This window comes from Carcharhinus amblyrhynchos, chromosome 25, assembly GCF_965287045.1.
Source record: "Carcharhinus amblyrhynchos chromosome 25, sCarAmb.v2.hapA, whole genome shotgun sequence".
Taxonomy (NCBI): Eukaryota; Metazoa; Chordata; class Chondrichthyes; order Carcharhiniformes; family Carcharhinidae; genus Carcharhinus; species Carcharhinus amblyrhynchos.
In genome coordinates this window covers 7,349,225-7,368,586 of record NC_137348.1, presented here as the reverse complement: position 1 = coordinate 7,368,586, position 19,362 = coordinate 7,349,225, and the positions used below count along the sequence as shown (strand labels likewise).

At 44.3% G+C, this 19,362-nt stretch overlaps 1 protein-coding gene across 1 annotated transcript in view; it reads right to left on the bottom strand.

Annotated features, from left to right (window-relative positions):
* Positions 1 to 9,456: 9,456 nt before the first annotated feature.
* LOC145358102 (centrosome-associated protein 350-like) overlaps positions 9,457 to 19,362 on the bottom strand; it is a 61,756-nt gene continuing 51,850 nt past the window's right edge. The window contains exons 19-21 of the mRNA XM_080211777.1: positions 17,437 to 17,583; positions 15,718 to 15,843; positions 9,457 to 10,080 (exon numbers count right to left, since the gene is read on the bottom strand). Coding sequence (XP_080067903.1) covers positions 9,868 to 10,080; positions 15,718 to 15,843; positions 17,437 to 17,583 — 486 coding nt within the window. The 3' untranslated portion in view covers positions 9,457 to 9,867. The remainder of the gene's footprint in view (positions 10,081 to 15,717; positions 15,844 to 17,436; positions 17,584 to 19,362) is intronic.

Below are 19,362 nucleotides of genomic sequence, written 5' to 3'. Positions count from 1 at the left end.
TCCCAAACCATGTTTGAATGTTCCTAATCTCAGATCAATACCTCGAAGTATGAATGGACCCGGTCCCAAATCAATACCTCTAATATGAATGGTGGTGATCCCAAACACTACCCGTATTAGGCTGCACAGTGACACATTGGTTAGCACTGCTGCCTCACAGCACCAGGGATCAGGGTTCAATTCCTGACTTGGGTCACTATCTGTGCAGAGTTTGCACACTCCCTCTGTGTCTGTGTGGGTTTTCTCAAGGCATTTTGGTTTCCTCCCACTGTCAAAAAGACATGCTGGTTAGCAGCATTGTGCTAAGTTTAGTGTACACAAACAGGCGCTGGAATGTGGTGACCAGGGGATTTTCACAATAACTTTATTGCAGTGTTAATGTAAGCCTGTGACATTAATAAGTAAACAAAATTTTATGACAAGTGCTGGTATCAAACCAATTCCTGTTGGGATTACAGAATGTTTGAAAATACTTTTGTTATGTGGGTAAATAAAAGTATCATGTTTGGAAAGAAACATGGCTACAAAACTTATCGGGTAAATACAAAGTTTATTTATTCGTCACAAGTAAGACTTACATTAACACTGCAATGAAGTTACTGTGAAATTCCCCTAGTCATCACAGTTCTGTTCGGGTCAATGCACCTAGCCAGCATGACTTTCAGAATGTGGGAGAAAACCAGAACACCTGGAGGAAACCCATGCAGACACAGGGAGAACATGCAAACTCCACACAGACAGTGACCCAAACTGGGAACTGAACCCTGGCACTGTGAAGCAACAGTGCTAACCACCCATTATCTCAACATTTTAGTTACCATATGGATATTTAAACAAGTTAGAGGAGTTCTCGGCTGCATCATTCTGGTATTGCATTTGAAAAATCACATTTTTCTACAATTCTGATGATCTCCATTTCTGCTTCACGATATTAGATTTTTGCTTAACTACGCGATCTTCTGTCTTGATAATCAATGCGTTCATATATGAAAGTAAATTGAAAGTCTTTTTTTAAATACAGAAACCAAGTTAAGGCTGTTAGCAGAACTGAGTCACAATTGGGAAGACTAATGTGTACAAAAGACAACAAAGATGAAAAGCAGAATAAACTCTTTGATTCTCAAATCATCAGCTAATACACTCACCATACATAGAAACATAGAAGATAGGAGGAGGAGGAGGAGGTCAATTGGCCCTTCAAGCCTGCTCCACCATTCATTACGATCATCCAACTCAGTAGCCTACTCCTGTTTTCTCCCCTTAACCTTTGATCCCATTCACCCCAAGTGCTAAATCTAGCCGCTTTTTGAATACATTCAATGCTTTGGCATCAACAACTTCCTGTCTTATCAGCGCTCTCACTGTTGTACGCCTATATAATTATCTTGGTTAAAACAATATTTTCAATTCTAAAAAAAAGCCAGAATTATCTTTTATTGTAACAATTATATCTATATACAACAGTTGAATTAGCTTTCATGTTTTGCTTACTTGTTGCCTGGTAATTTTAATTTGCTGGGTGGCAAATTTGATTTTTTTTAATAGTTTTATTCCAAAACAAAATCATTGGCAAAGGGCATCCCCATTGGTTTAGTGGATTGTGGGACACTGAGTCAGAGAGACCCAGAAGGCAAGTGCTTTAATTAGCTAAATCAGGGTGGTAGAAATATAGTCAGTACTCCTCAGTTAAGAACATAAAAAGTAGAAATAGACCACGCAACCTGTTAAGCCAGCTGCTATTCAATATGAGTATCACTGATCTTGTGCGTTAGTTCCATTTTCTTGTCAATTCCTCTTATCTCTTCATTCCCTCAGTGACCAGAAAACTGTCTATCCCATTCTTAAGTACATTCAAAGACACACATCCCTACAAGATGGAGAATTCCAAAGATTTACAACTCACAAGTGGAGAATTTTTCCCTCACCTCAGTCCAAAATGATGGGTCTCTTGTCCTGAAACTATGCTCCCGTGTTTTAGATTACTCAGCTGGGGGGGAACAGCCTCTCAGTGTCTCCCCTGCTCCTTCTGGATCTTGTATGTTTAAATGAGACCACCTCTCATTCTTCTTAACACCAGAAAATCTAAGTCCAGTTGATTCAGCCTCTCATCATAGGACAATCTTCTCATCCCAGGAAGCAATGGAGTCAACTATCACTGTGGTCTTCCAAGGCACGTATATCTTTCCTTAAGCCTGGAGACCAGAACTACACACAGTTCTCCAGGTGTGGCCTCACTTAAGCTCTGTACAATTGGAACCTTCTCATAGTTGTACTCCTTTGCAGTAAAGGTCAACATGCCATTTGCCTTCCCATTTGCTTGCAATACCCGCAGACTAATTTTGTCTTTGAAAATTGGGGAAAGATGAAGCATAGTTAGGGTCCCTGTTCCTGATAGCTACCTTGTGACTTATGCATCCGAAGGTTAGAGAAATGATGTATGCATTTTTCTCCCCTTCTATCGTACTTTGGCCAAATGCATACATAGGCTACAATTTCGCTTCTTGGCGACATGGGGACTTCTGTTGGCATAGGGGCGGAATTTTCCTGTACTGCCCTCCACAGGAACATGCAAAGGGATCAGGCCTTGGGGTGAGCACAGTCATAAAATGCTGCCCATAGGAAACATAGAAACTCGAAGATCCCTCCACCAGCCAATAATGGGCTGTCTTCACCGCGATGGGGTGGGGGCATGAAAAGTCCCACCCATAGACATCAACAAGGAACTGAAAAGTACTGTTTGCAGCAGTAAAAATCTGTAAAAGATGGGAGAAGAAAAACATCGATAACATTAAGAGAAATTATGTTGGGTGACCTTCAGGTAAACCTGACACAGACACAGTTGGAGAATCATTCATTTAAACATGGCAACTGTATCGATATTGTTTCGGGAGTGCAAAATTTCAGCATTCCATTTGGGACTGGTACAGCTCTTTCTCTCCAGGAATTGACATCTGGGAACTGCAAAAGGTGATTCCTCCCTTCCTCTCTCTGGAGTGTTGCTGAGTGAAGACACCCCTTTCTCTGGAGGCTGCTGTCTGAGAGTCAGAAGACAGCTGTCTCTGTATCTCTGTACAGGTCATTTCCGAGATGTTTATGTCTCTAACGGTTCAACCAGTGAATCTGATGCATCAGAATGATAACCACAAAGGGAATCTGAACTGTTGAACTTGAGTACTGATTGAAAATTACTCAACATTCAAAGCTTGAAACATTAGATATCGCTCTTAGGTCTAAATGGATAAAAGAATACGGGGGGGGGGAAATCAGGATATTGAATTTGATGATCAGCCATGTTCAAAATGAATGACAGCTTGGGCTCGAAGGGCTAGATGGCCTATTCCTGCTTCTTGTTCCTATGTTTCCTATGGGCGACATTTTACAGCCTCGCTCGTCCCTCGGAACTTTCCAATGTCCTCCCCTCACCCACTCCGACAGGGCAGCATGGTGGTACAGTGGTTAGTACTGCTGCCTCACAGCGTCAGGGACCTGGGTTCGATTCCCAGTTTGGGCCCCTGTCTGTGCGGAGTCTGCACATTCTCCCCATGTCTGTGTGAGTTTCCTCCAGGTGCTTCAGTTTCCTCTCACAGTCCAAACGGTCAGGTTGATTGGCCATGCTAAATTTCCCCTTGGTGACAGGGGACTAGCTAGGGTAATGGGGAAAAGGCCTGGGTGAAATTGTGGGTCAGTGCAGACTCGATGGGCTGAATGGCTTCCTTCTGCACTGTAGGATTCTATGATTGCTATGGAGGCTGGAGTGGTAAAATTCCAGCCTATGGTTCTATTCCATCAAGGTATAAAACCACATCTGCGTCCAGGGGGAGATGCTTGCTATGTACAATAAGTCGTCTCTGGCTCGGGAACAAGCAACCAAACCTGGGGTAAGACTGGTTTCAGGGCAGGTTCTATGTTGAGCTGGGTAGAAACAATCGCACTACGTTAGCAGAACAATATTAGATCCTGTCATTGCTCGTTCTGTCATGTCCTACGCAAATGCTGAACTGTTTATTTATTCACAACATTCATTTGATGCCAAAGTTTTTACAAGTGAACTTTTGGATATTGCAAATTAATTATCTTCACTGTGTTAAATGGGTCAATTCTGCATAAAAATAATACACACAGGAATGTAGCATAAACTATTCGTACATCAGTTTCAGCCATTATACTCTTACCGTAATAGGTGATGTCATTTAATCTTGTTGTGCAAATGACACCCACTAAATACCAGCTTGAGGTAACAAAAAGTGAGGCACTAGCTTAAATTAGCACTCAGTGCTCATCTTATCATATCTGTAATTGGACAAATTATCACAGGATTGAAACAATGAACAGCTCCATAATCTTTTCCACAAAATGTATCCAATTTTCTCTCACTGAGAATATCTCTCAGTGAGCCACAATTACCCAGACTATCAGCCAAACATGGCTCTGTCAGCCTGCATGAAAATGTCCCATTTTTTGCCTAATTAATAAACAGGCCTGCAGTTAATCCCTCACTGTTTCTGTCACTTCCATGTCTTTATCATCCTCCCTTTCTTGTTTCTGTAACTTTCCCTGTGAAAGTGCACTTGCCTTCTCTTGTTCTTTATTGACCCTTCAGCTGGCAACACAGAATTACATAGAATGCAGAGCGCAGAAATTGGCCATTTTGGCCAAGCTGGTCATAGAGTCATAGAATCCCTACAGTGCAGAAGGAGGCCATTTGGCCCATCGAGTCTGCACCGACCACAATCCCACCCAGGCCCCATTCCCACAACCCCACATATTTACCCTGCTAATCTCCCTGACACTAGGGCCAATTTTAGCGTGGCCAATCACCGCTAACCTGCACATCTTTGGACTGTGGGAGGAGACCAGAACATCTGGAGGAAACCTATGCAGACACAGGGAGAACATGCAAACTCCACACAGACAGCGACCTGAGGCCAGAATTGAACCCGGTCCCTGGCACTATGCGGCACCAGTGCTAACTACAGTGCCACCATGCCACCCCATGGGAGAAGCAGTTTCTCCTCAACTCTGTTTTAAATTTGCTACCCCTTATCCCAAGACTGTGGCTTCTCATCCTAGAATGCCGTCCATGCTGGTGTTTATCATTTCTATTTCACCTAACCTGATCAGCGTATTTTCCTATTCCTTTTTTCCCCTCAGGTACTTATCAACAGAGGTTAGCACTGCTGCCTCGCAGTGCCAGGAATCTGGGTTCGATTCTAGCTTTGGGTGACTGTCTATGTGGAGTTTGCATGTTCTCCCCTTGTCTGCGTGCGTTTCCTCTGGGTGCTCCAGTTACCTCCCACAGTTCAAAGGTGTGCATGTTGGGTGGATTGGCCATGCTAAATTGTCCTTTAGTCTCTCAAGATATGTAGGTCAGGAGGATTGGCAGGGTAAATATGCTGGGTTCTGGGGATAGGGCCTGGGTGGGATGCTCTGTCAGAAAAGTGGTGACTTGATGGGCTGAACGGCTTCCTTCTGCACTGAAGGAATTTTGTAGGCATTCAATGATTCCAAATGCATTGTGCTATATGCCCCAACTGTTGTCTGTGGTAGCAACTTGCAGGCCATTTACAACATACTATTTTTCCTGTTGTGTCAGTTCTGAAGGTTCCCTCATCTCAAGATGATAAAAGGTATGGATAAGGTAGATGTGGAGCGGATGCTTCCTTTTGTGGGGCATTCTACGACGAGAAGTCATAGTCTTAAGATAAAGGGTAGCAAATTTAAAACAGAGTTGAGGAGAAACTACTTTTCCCAAAGGGTGAATCTGTGTAATTCGCCACCCCAAGTGGATGCTGGGACAGTGAATAAATTTAAGGAGGAGTTAGGTTTTTAATTGGTAATGAGTTAAAGGGTTATGGGGAGAAGTGGGAATGAGGGGCACATCAGCCATGATCGAATGGCAGAGTGGACTCGATGGGCCAAATGGCCTAATTTTGCTCCTGGATCTTATGAAATTTATGCTGAGGTAAAGATCCTTCAATGCTACAGCACTACTGGGACCTTTCAATTGATAAGAAATAGTTCTAATGATCAACAATTCTTTGGAAAGAATTTTTCTTGCGGAAATTTCTTCCTTCTGTCTCTATGTGTGTTGCTAGCCAGCTTGTTGTTTAGTGACCATCCCTGGTGACCCTCAAAAAACATGATGATCAGCCTTCTTCTGCTGTTTGAGGGAGTAAGGTCTTCCCGCAGAGCTGTTCAGTGGGAGATTTTGACCCAGAATTAACAAAACAATGTAATTATGTTCACATTCAGGATGGTATGTGACTTGGAGGTACAGATGTTCCGATGCCACCCCAAGCCTTGTCTTTTTAGGTGGTGAAACATAGAAATGTAGAAGATAGGAGCAGGAGGAGGCAATTTGGCCCATCGAGCCTGCTCTGTCAATCATTACTATCATGGCTGATCATCCAACTCAATAGCCTAATCCTGTTTTCTCCCCATAACCTTTGATCCCATTCACCCCAAGTTCAATATTCTGGCATCAACTACTTCCTGGAGTAATAAGTTCTACAGGCTAACTGCTCTTTGGATGAAGAAATGTCCCCTCACCTCTGTCCTAAGTGGTCTACCCCGAATCCTCAGACTGTAACCTCTGGTTCTGGATTCTGCCACCATTGGGAATATCCTCCCAGCATCTACCCTGTCTAGTCCTGTTTGAATTTTATAGGTCTCTATGAGATAAAATCATAGAGTCAAAGAGGTTTACAGCATGGAAACAGGCCCTTTGGCCCAACATGTCCATATCGTCCTTTTTTTAAAACCCCTAAACTTACCCCAATTGCACGCATTGGGCCCATATCCCTCTATACCCATCTTACTCATGTAACTGTCGAAATGCTTTTTAAAAGACAAAATTGTACCTGCCTCTGCTACTACTTCTTGTTCCGGACACTCACCACCCTCTGTGTGAAAAAATTGCTCCTCTGGACCCTTTTGTATCTCTCCCCTCTCATCTTAAACCCATGCCCTCTAGTTTTAGACTCCCCTACTTTTGGGAAAAGATATTGACTATCTAGCTGATCTGTGCCCCTCATTATTTTATAGATCTCACCCCTCAGCCTCCTGTGCTCCAGAGAAAAAAGTCCCAGTCTATCCAGCCTCTCCTTATAACTCAATCCATCAAGTCCCAATAGCATCCTAGTAAATCTTTTCTGCACTCTTTCTAATCTAATAATATCCTCTCTGTAATAGAAAGACCAGAATTGCACACAGTATTCCAAGTGTGGTCTTATTCATCTGAACTTCAATAAAAACGATCCCTCATTCATCTGAACTCCAGCGAAAAGATCCTAACCTAGTCAATCTCTCCTTATACATCAATCCTGCCATCCCTGGAATCAGTCTGGTAAACTTCACTGAAGTTCTTTTACTTTGTGACGTTCAGTGGTCAATGTAATCAATCACGCAATTGTTACTGCTCTTGCCAGTGGAACAAAAGCAGCATGAAAGGATCTCCAATGTTTCCTCCCTCCCCCTGTGGAAACACTACACCTTCAGCAAGATAGAAATTTGCTCTCTTGTTTGTTCTCAGGATGTGCAGGTTGCTAGCAAAGTCAGCATTTATTACCCATCCCTTGAGCTGGTGGTGTGGGGGCTACCTACCACTGAATGGCTTGCTTGGTCATTTCAGAGGGCAGCTAACTTTGGGTGTGGGTCTGGAGTCACGTATACGTCAAACCAGGTAAGAATGGCAGGTTTCAACTGTTGAGCAACACTCAAGCACCAGATGGGATTTCACTTCAACTAGTTTCATGTTCATTATTAATGAGAATAACATTTTATTTCAGATTTGTCTTTTAGGACAGGACATCTGCCATCCTTACCTGGACTAACCTATGTGTGACTCCAGATCTACAGCAATATGATTGATTCTCAACTGCCCTCTGAAATGGGGGACAGTTAGGGATGGTCAATAAATACTGGCCTGAGTAAGTGATGTTCACGTCGCATAAAGTTAATAAAGAAAAAAATAATTAATTGAATTTAAATTCCTTTGGCTGCCATGGTGGGATTTGAACTCGTGCCTTCAGAGCATTCTTCTGTAATGTGGCTCACTCTGTTGCTGGTAGTCCCACCAACCCAAGGGCAATTACAGCTCAAATTCCCAAATGCATTGACAGATTAAATGGCAGCAGAGGGAGACAGGCAATGAGAAGATACAAGATGTTTACAGGTGTTACTAATATAGTCTAGGATGGCTGATGAGGAATTAAAATGTTTCCTGGCTATTTCATGTTTACTTTAAGTCTTGTTCTGCACTGTTGGAATTTCAGGAAAGCATCTCAGACTTATTGCTGACAAATGAGGCCATCATCTTTCTTGCAGATGAAGTTAACTGCATAGTAATCGAGAAACATAAGGATCAAACCAGTATAAGGTCAGCTCTGAACAAATACCTGCCACCAGTACTCTTTCAGGATCCCTCTAAACTGCGCAAGCAGTAGGAATATAAATTGCCATGATCTGGACAAAAGACAAAATTTGAAAAGATTCGAAGGGAAAACAAGGGAAGGAGTAATAGAAAATACACAATTTGCATTTACACAGCACCTTTCACAACCTCAGGATGTCCCGGAAAAACAAGGTGTTTTTGAAGTGTAGCCACTGTTAGAATCTAGGAAATACAGCAACCAATTTGTTCACAGCAGATCCCAGCAGCGATGATGTGGTAATGATTAGATAATTTGTCTTTTAATGATTTTTGCGACGTAAGTATTGGCCAGGGCTGAAATAACCCCTCAGATGCCGGTGTCCCTTCAACAGATTCCCTTTATTTACAAACTCCATTCCATTCCTAGGGTGTTTCAAGTGCACAATCAGAATCCGGATGCCGGAATGCCTGGCACTCCCATATTTATGTAGAGATGAGGCTCCCTGACTGGGCAGACAATCAGGGAGCTCATACTCCAAGAGGCCAACCTTATCAGGTCATTACAAAGAGGTACAACTTTTTTTCTAACATGGGAAGAATTGCAGCTTATTTTAATAGACTTATACCTGACCCTTTCAAATGCAAACCAGCAAACAGTATACAAAGAATTGAGATGTAATCTGGGGGCAGGCAATCATTAACTCAATCAGGGAGCTCATACTCCAAGAGGCCGACCTCCTAGGCCTTGTTGAAGGCATTACACGGACACCAGGGAGAACTCCTCTGCTCTTCTTCAAAACCATGGAATTGCTTCCGACTTCCTGAGAAGGCAATTGGGGTCTCGGTTTAACATCTCACCCAAAAGGCAGCACCTTTGACTATGCAGTGCTCTGTCTGTATTTCACTGCAGTAAGAAGTCTCACAACACCAGGTTTAAGTCCAACCAGTTTATTTGATAGTAATTCCACAAGTATTGCTATCAAATAAACTGGTTGGACTCTAACCTGGTGTTGTGAGACTTCTTACTGTGTTTACCCCAGTCCAACGCCAGCACCTCTATATCATTTTCACTGCAGTGTCAGCCAAGTAAAATCCTGGGCCGGAATTCTCCGGCTGTGAACGCAGGCGGGATTTTCCAGTCCTGCCAGTGTAGGGGTGATGCCAATGGGGATTTCCACTGATTGTGGCAGGACCAAAGAATCCCAATGCTCACAAACAACGTGCCACCTCTCACTGGCAGGAAACACGTGACCGGGAGACCGGAGAATCTCACCCCTGGAGTGGGACTATGATCCAACAACTTTCTGTGGGGGAAAGACTATCACCCCTGAGTCAGAGCTGACAGTAGCGGTGAAATGGCACCAAGATGCTATTCGTGTAATTTAATCTGAAACTTAGAGTTGCCGAGACTTTGCATTAAAATTGTCACATTACCCTGTACTTGTGAACATTTTCCAGAAGCTTTATGACATGCCTTGGTCTGAAGGTATCTCTGTTTAATTTTGTAAACAATATGTTGCTTCCAGCTGTAGTATGCCGGAGGCAGTGAGAGTCTGTCCTGCCAACCTCCTGTTACAGATGGTGTTGAGGACATCAACTGTGTCATAAACCAGGATGTTAAAGATGTCCTCGGTCAGCTTCATCTTCACAGTGAGCTCATCATCAGCATAGTCCACCCATTGACTCTCTTCCTCTTGTAGTTCTTGAATCTAACAGGAGAGCAATATTAGATTGAGAATGCCATTGGAGATGTATGGTTCTTCACCCCACTTCGCCCTACCAAAGCCTGATGCCGGGCCATTGTATGAATGATGCCAAGAGATGGCATCGAGTACCTATTCAGCTTCGGAGGTCATCGCATCACGCTCAAATTGGATGTTCATCTGTTGACCACCTGCATGTGCAGGGTTCACTATCAGGAGTGGGAACCCTTACTTTCCCATGCAGGAGAAGAGGCTGACTGTAGAACCTTGAATGCCACACAGGGTGAGGTCACCTAATACAGCACACACTAAACCAGGAGCTTGGTGTTCTATTTTTGATTAATTCCCAGAAGGTAGGGATTGTGGCAAGGCCAACATTTATTGCACATCCCTAATGGCTTAATGAGGTGGTGAGCCACATAGAATTCTACAGTATAGAAGGAGGCCATTCATTCCATCAAGTCTACACCGATCCCAGTCCCACCCAGGCTCTGCTCCCATAACCCCACATATTTATCCTGCTAATCCCCTGACACTAGGGTCAATTTACTGCTGCCAATCAATCTAACCTGCCCATCTTTGAGTGTGGGAGGAAACCGGAGTACCCAGAGGAAACTCACACAGACATGGGGAGAGTGTATAAACTCCACACAGATCGTGACCCAAGGCCGGAATGGAACCCGGGTCCCTGGCACTGTGAGGCAGCAGTGCTAACCACTCTGCCACCACGCCGCCCCATTCTTCGATACAACTGAGTGGCTTGCTAGGCCATTTCAGAGGTCAATCACATTGCTATGGGACTGTAGTAACAAGCTGGCCAGAATGGGTAAAGGATTTCATTCTCGATTGGATATATTCGGCATGGTGGCACAGTGGTTAGCGCTGCTGCCTCACAGCGCCAGGGACCCAGGTTCAATTCCGACCTCGGGTAGCTGTCTGTGTGTTGTTTCTACATTCTCCCCGTGTCTGCATGGGTTTTTTCCGGCTCTGGTTTCCTCCCACAGGCCAAAGACGTGAAGTTAGGGTGACTGGCCATGCTAAGTTGCTCCTTAGTGTTAGGGGGATTAGGAGGGTAAATATATGGGGTTACGGGAATAGGACTTGGGAGGGATTGTTGCCATTGCAGACTCGAAGGGCCAAATAGCCTCTTTTATAGTGTAATTCTATGAATGGACCAGATGAGATTTTACAACAATCTGGCAACTTTGTGGCCACCATTACTGGATTTTAATACAAGGTTTCATTTAACTAACTGAATTTAAATTCCCCACTGCCAGGGTCGGATTTGAACTCATGTTTCCAGATTATTGGTTCAGGTTCTGGAGTACTAGTGCTATAACATAACCACAATGCTTTCATGCACATCACCCCAGACCTCAGTATATTGTGTAGACTACAGCAAGGATGTGAATGCATTGGAGAGAGTGCAGAAGAGGTTTAAAAAACGGTACCTGGGATCAGAAAGTGCAGTTATGAGGACAGATTGGAGAGGCTGGGACTGTTCTCCTTGGAGAGGAGAAGGCTGTGAGAGAGAATGGCCAATGCACCTAACCAGCATGTCTTTCAGACTGCGGGAGGAAACTGGAGTACCCAGAGGAAACCCACGCAGACATGGGGAGAACATGCAGACTCAGCACAGACAGTGACCAGGAATCGAACGTGGGTCCCTGGCACTGTGACGCAGCAATGCTAACCGCTGTGACATCGTGCCAAACCCTGATAGAGATATTGGATAGAGATGTTCAGAATCATGAGGGGGCTGGACACAGGAGAAGCTGTTCCTGCTCATAAAGGGATCAAGAATGAAAGGACACAGATCTAAAATGATTAGCATCGACAATGGATGAATGGAAACTGCTTGACAATCACCAGGCAGGAACATTCCCTTCCTGTTGGGGAACACTTCATGATGTGGAGATGCCGGCGTTGGACTGGGGTAAACATAGTGAGAAGTCTGACAACACCAGGTTTAAGTCTGGTGTTAAACCTGATGTTGTCAGACTTCTTACTGGGGAACACTTCAGCAGTCAAGGGCACTCAGCCTCTGATCTTCAGATAAATGTTCTCCAAGGCCGCCTTCAAAACATACGACATCGCAGAATCGCTGAGCAGAGACTGATAGCCAAGCTCTGCACACATGAGGATGGCCTCAACTGGGATCTTGGGTTCATGTCGCACTATCTGTAACCCCCACGACTTGCCTGGGCTTGCAAAATCTCACTAATTGTCCTGGCTGGAGACAATTCACACCTCCTTAACCTGTGCTTTGGACTGGAGTAAACACAGTAAGAAGTCTCACAACACCAGGTTAAAGTCCAACAGGTTTATTTGGTAGCAAAATCCACTAGCTTTCGGAGTGCTGCCCCGTTGTCAGGTGAGTGGGAGTATATTGTCTCCAGACAGGACAGTTAGTGAGATTTTGCAAGCCCAGTAAAGTCATTATGGGAGTTACAGATATGGCACACTATCTATAGCCCCCCATAACATCTTGTCTGGGTTTGCAAAATCTCACTAGCTGTCCTGTCTGGAGACAATTCACACCTCTTTAACCTGTGCTTAACCCTCTCTCCACTCACATTGCCTGGACCTTTGAGACTTGATTACCTGTTCAGACTTGCATTCCAACCATTATTTTGTAAGTGAATTTGTGACGATATACGCCCTGTTTGTGAAACAAATCCTGCGCTCACTTGGAGTCGTCTCCAAAAGCTTGTGCTACCAAATAAACCTTTGGATTTTAACCTGGTGTTGTGAGACTACTTATGTGCCTACCCCAGTCCAATGCCGGTAACTCCATGTCAAGGAGATTACATAGAACATAACAGCACAGTACAGGCCCTTCGGCCCTCAATGTTGTGCCGAGCTATGCCCAATCCCAAGATCAAGCTATCCCACTCCCTATAATTCTGGTATGAAGGGTACTATGTGAGAGTTTGGTGGATTGACCATGCTAAATTGACCCTCGTGTCAGGGGGATTAGCAGGGTATATGCTTGGGTTTATGCTGATAAGGCCTGGGTGGGATTGTGGTCAGTACAGACTCGATGGGCCAAATGGTCTGCTTCTGGACTGGAGGGATTCTATGGGACCCATTCAACAGCTGAACAACAAGTCTCCTTCACTATAACCTCTCCCATCCCTGATTAACTGGATGTGTCACAGACAGAGAACAGGAAGAGGTCGCTCACAACAGCTTCTTGAGCTGGAGGGAGTGGGCAGGGCAGGAGGCTGGGGGGGGGACAGGAGGGTGAGGGCAGATTCAGGTTTTTGCTAACCTTTCGTATTATGTTGTGCTTCTTGAAGTCACCCCTGAATAGCTTAAGTTCATGCTCTCTTGTTCTGGGTTCAAGGGTCGCTCGGTGATTTGCCCACCAGGGTGAAAACCATTCCATCAAATCAAGACTGGGGCTCTAAACCACTGGATAAATTTGTTAAATATAGAACATTCTTAAGTACAGTGCTACATACATAAATAGAAGTTAAAACATGGGAATAGACCTGACTCTTCTATGACTGTGTTTACTCACGACAAAAGCAGACAGTCCTAATCACATTTACCACACTGTTCCCATGACTCTTCCACTTCATCTTAGAAATAATAAGCTTTCACTAATCCCGTCAAGAGTCAGAAATAACAAATAGGCAGCTCCTCCGCTAACCCTGGATGTAAGACAAACTCACAAATAACATAATTCGCCTTTTATGCAGTTACCATGGAGTCGTCGGACTCAGCGTAGCTCAGGATTGGGCTGCTTGGTCGACTGGGGGCAGGAGGTCCAATTGGAGCTTGCAACCTGTAGCTCCTTGGCAACAGAGGACTGGCATGGCCTTGTCTGTCTCAGCAGCCAGACTGGAGCCTTCAGCACAAGGGCAGCCATCAATCAAGTTTAAAAAGATCCCCAGAATTTCAATTACATTGGAAATTTGAACTGGATGAAAGAGTCTGACTGATCAATCAGTTCAAAAATCAGGATCATTCTGTCGTCAGATCAGATCTCAGTGCAAGGCCATCAATTTACAAAGATCGAGACGGTGTTGTGAGGTGCACATATAGTCAGTCTGAGATGTGCAGCCTCTGCTGTCTGAGAACCCATTACTTAAACCCTGCGTTTGGGCCCAGCAAGAAAGTACCTAATAAATAATCCACTGGAGGAAAAAGTGAAACTGTGATTTAATGTCAAATTAAACCCAAAAGTTATCAAAGAGAAAATTCTGGAAAATCTCATCAGGTCTGGCAGCCACTGTGAGGAGAGAAAAGCTTTGACAAAGGGTCATCTGGACTCGAAACGTCAGGTCTTTTCTCTCCTCCCAGCTGCTTCCAGACCTGCTGAGATTTTCCAGCATTTTCTCTTTGGGTTTCAGATTCCAGCATCTGCAGTAATTTGCTTTTATCCAAAAGTTATCAAAACTGAGACTGCCTCAAAACTATTTGAATGTGGATCTCTACTGCTAAGAGATGGAAGAGGCTTGCACACCAATACAGTAGACCAGGGTATCTCAAAGTTTTCCAGCCACGGAACCCTTTCAACCTCCCAAGAGTGCTGACTGAACCCTTAGGAAACATCCATATTATGCAGCAGAGCAAAACAACAAAAGAATTGTTCTTGGGGCAATAGGTACAAACATCCAAAAACAAACACTTTCACTTCTCTCTCGCATGCACACTCTCACCCTTGTTGAATACTGACTTTGCTGCTATTGCCAGCTTATCCAATCAGAGGCAGGCTTCTCAGTTGCCAATTGGCTGACTAGTATGCCTATCAGTAGCCAAAGTGGAGTGAAAACCACTTCTGATTGGGCAAGCTGGAAGGAGGGGCTTTATTCAAATGTAAAATGGCTGGACCTACTGCAGAACCGTTGATGTCTCCCAGAGAACCCCAGTGTTCTGTGGAACCCAGTTTAGGAAACATGGCTCTTGGCTATATTCAATGGCAGGTTCTGGTGGGGAGTGGCAAGAGAACCAGTTTTGCCTTTGGCTGACAATGTTATGCTGGCGAGGTTGGCTTGGTCACCCATTAGACACCTCTGAGAATTTCCCTTTAATGAACTTAAATGAAAATGAAAGGAGATGTTTAATGGGTAGTCAAGTCAATATGGCATGTCTACACACTATTCTTAGTGAGTTAACCCAATGCTTAACTCAGTCTCCCATTTCCCTGGTTTGAATAAAACAAGTTCTTTTCTTCTGTTTCTCAATACACCATATGGCCCTGAACGACACCCCAATATCCTGGCTTAGACTAACCCCGCGAACAATTGCCAGCCTCTGGCTTTGGCAGGCGTGCAAGCGTGACTCAAGTTCACACCGTACCCCAGCCTCGGATTAATCTCACTTCCCTCCCTCCTGGTTAATGTCTTGTTACAAGTGAAATTAGGAACTCCCCACCGGCTCTCTGTGCCAGTAACCGTCTCAGATTCTGTTGTGTTCTTGTCAATGAAATAGCGACCAGTATGAAGTCAAGTCAAACCACATGTGTTTTCTATCTCTTTTTAATCAGACTACATTTCCTCTTTTAAGAGTTCGACAATAATGTGGTGCACAGTCAGTGTGGTTTGATGGACAGGTCTGAAATTTCACCATGTATCATTTCATCAACTGGAAGTGTGACTCAGTTAAGATTACTGGCATTAACAACATGCTTACCAGGATGATGTCAACGTGGTCCCTTTTGCTCTTGCAATACTTTGTCAGTTTCTGGAGCTTTCTTTTCATTTCCAGGTCATTTTTGTCCAGATTTAGTAAATTGGCCACTTTGCCTTGGATGAATGACTTGAAACAAAATAGAAACAATGGTTCTTTCAATAGAATCGTAGTGCTGAAGGAGGCCATTCGGGCCACTGACTCTGTACCGACAACAATCCCACCCAGACCCTATCCCCGTAACCCCATGTATTTACTTTGATAATCTCCCGATCACTAAGGGGCAATTTAGCATGATCAATCCACCTAAACGGCACATCTTTGGAGTGTGGGAAGAAACCCAGGCAGAATATGCAAACTCCACAAAGATAGTCACCCAAGGCCAGAATCGAACCCAGGTCCTCAGTGCTGTGAGCCAGCAGTGCTAACTACTGAGCCACAATGCCATCCACAATCTATGTATAACATTCTATCTATATCTATAACATTTAAGTCATTCTGAGGTAGCGTTCCTTTTGAAGGCACCCCAAACATCACTCTTCTCCGTGCTGGCTGTAGCACATTATCAATGGATGGTGCTCAACCAACGGACTCTTCAACTTTGCTGACAAAAACTCCACCACTTACATTGTCTGATATTTTAAAGGGATTGTTTATTCACTTTTGGAACATTTAAATGCTGGGCACTGGGGATCAACTGGGAACTGGGGATCAACTGGCAACTGGAGATGAACTGGCAACTCAATGCTCAAGGGGGAATGTCCATGTATACATCAGGTCAAATTCCTGCCTCTAACATCCCAATACAATACACCTGTCCTCAAATCACTTCTGGCGTGAAATCCAGAACAGCAGGGTTTGCAGGTAACATTTAGTATTTTATTGAAAGAGCAAAGGAATGAGGGGGAGGAAGGAGAGGGAGCAAAGAAAAACAGGGGAAGGAGGAAAGAAATAGAGAAATGGGATTATAGAAGGCTGATTTTCATCATGGAGATGGATTAGGATAGTTTATGAAAATTCTCAGCTCAACATGCCTGCATCTACATCCATGCCACCTCATCATTTCCACTCACCCCACATGTCCATTCATGACCCTTATGTCAAGCTCTGCCTTCTTAAGTTTCAAAAACCACAAACCCTTGAAAGCACTTGACTTATGCAAACAAACATTGTGAAATTGATTGCAGAGATCAGAGCCTGAGCTATCAATCAAGCAATGTTTCATCTATTCTAATAGATGTCTGGACTCTCAGCCAAGCTTCAATATCTAAAACCCTAGTCTGTGTGATGGAATTTTTAAACTTGCCTTTTAAAAAAGGTCCCCTCTTGTACACTCGGGTTCAGAACTTCACTTCACCATGAAACACATCTCTTTAAACACCTAGCCCGACTTCCTGGAGAACTGTGGTGGTGTAGAAGATACCTCTTTCTGCAATGGAATCAGCCACATTGGGCAAGTCGGGCACAGGCTTCTGACAGGAAGCATTCCGCACCTTTTAAATTAAAGATATTCCTGAAAATCCGTCAGCCTGCGAATAGAGTCAGGAATCCCAGAATTGAGACCTTCCCGCCATTTTTAAAAGGGTCCCGAGTCAACCCAACTGGGTGAAAACCTCACTCACAATCTTTCATGACCTCAGGATGTCACAAGTCATTTTATAGCCAACTGGATATGTATCACCAAAAAAACATTGAAGTTCAGAAATTAAGCTGGTGTCATACCTTCACTTCCCTTTTGTCCTCTGTGTTGGGAACCTGGTCAGATGGAAGCCCAACCCAAGACTTGTGTTTCAGCCACGGGTAATGTTTTGGTGTTGGCTCCTTCATTCGGAGGTTTTGAAAAATATCGGATGTCAAATTAAAAATAGCCTACGTAATTCAGAGAAAGAAAGAAAACTTGATGTAGTCAACAAAAGGGCTTAAAATGCTGCATTTTTCTGATTATTGCATGATTTAGGAAGAGTCAAAACCATCAGAGCTCCTTGAATGATATCCTGGCTGCTTAGAATATGGTCTTCCCACTTTGGTGATATTTACGAATTAAACTATTCAGCAAGACGATGATTCTAGGTTACAAGTATATAAGGGATATGGGGTGGCACAGTGGTTAGCACTGTGGCCTCACACCACCAGGGACGCGGGTTCAGTTCCAGCCTCGGGTCAACTGTCTGTGCGGAGTTTGCACATTCTCCCCATGTCTGCTTGGGTTTCCTCCGGATGCTCCAGTTTCCTCCCACAGTCCAAAGGTTGATTGCTAAATTGGCCCGAGTGTCAGGGTGATTAGCAGGGTAAACAAATGGGGTTACAGGAATAGGGCCTGGCTGGGATTGTGGTCGGTGCAGACTTCATGGGCTAAATGGCCTCCTTCTGCACTGTAGGGATTCTATGAAGGGGATGTGGCAAGGATCCTTTGGGATACGCTCATCTAATAATTCCCCTAATGGTTGAACACCTCTTGTGAAAAGCTGTTTCCTTCTCTTCAGTCAGTCACTATTCCATGGCCATGTAGCATGAAGTCCGAAAGCACTTGAAAGCCAGTTAAGAGCTTCTCGATACTATATTGTTGTAATGTTAGAAACATGGCAATAAGATATTGTTTTGTAATTTTTCTTTATTTATTCATTTATGGGATGTGGGCATTGCTGGCTAGGTTAGCATGTATTGTCCATTCCTAATTCATAGAATCATAGAACCCTCCAGTGCAGAAAGAGGCCCTTCGGCCCATCGAGTCTGCACCGAACACAATCCCACCCAGGCCCTATCCCCATATCCCTACATATTACACCCACTAATCCCTCTAATCTACACATCCCTGGACACTAAGGGGCAATTTCTTAGCATAGCCAATCAACCTAACCCGCACATCTTTGGATTGTCCTTCAGATCACTGCAGTCCCAGGGGTGTAGGTCCACCCACAGTGCTGTTAGGGAGAGAATTGATCCAGCCATAGTGAAGGAATGACAATACATTTCCAAGCCAGGATGGTGAGTGGTGGTTTCCCATGTATCTGCTGCTCTTCTCCTTCAATATGGTAGCAGTCATGGATTTGGAAGGTGCTGCATAAGGAACATTGCTGAATTCCTACAGTGTATCTTGTAGATGGTACACATGGCTACCACTGTGCGTTAGTGATGGATGGACTGACTGTTTGTGGAAGGATTAGTAATCATGCTGGCCGTTTTGTCCTGGAGGGGGGGACAACCTTCTTGAGTGTTGTTGGAGGTGCACTCCTCCAGACAACTGGAAAGTATTCCATCACACTCCTGACTTGTGCCTTGCAGATGGTGGACAGGCTTCGGGGAATCAGGAGGCAAGTTACTCACCATAGGATTCCTAGCCTTTGACCTGCCTGGTAGCCACTGTATTTAGCCTAGCCCAGTTCAGTTTCTGGTCAAGCATTACCCCCAGCGATGGAAATGCCATTGAATGTAAGGAGCAATGGTTAGATCCTCTCCTGTTGGTGATGGTCATTGTCTGGTTACTTGTGTGGTGCAAACCTTTTTAGTTGAGTGATAATTAATGGCCAGGACACGGAGGTAAAACTTTCGACAAAATCATGACAAGGGGAAGACAGACAGAGCCTGACATTAATATCTCCTCCAAAACACAGCACCTGTAACACTGCAGTACTCCCTCAGTACTTGTAC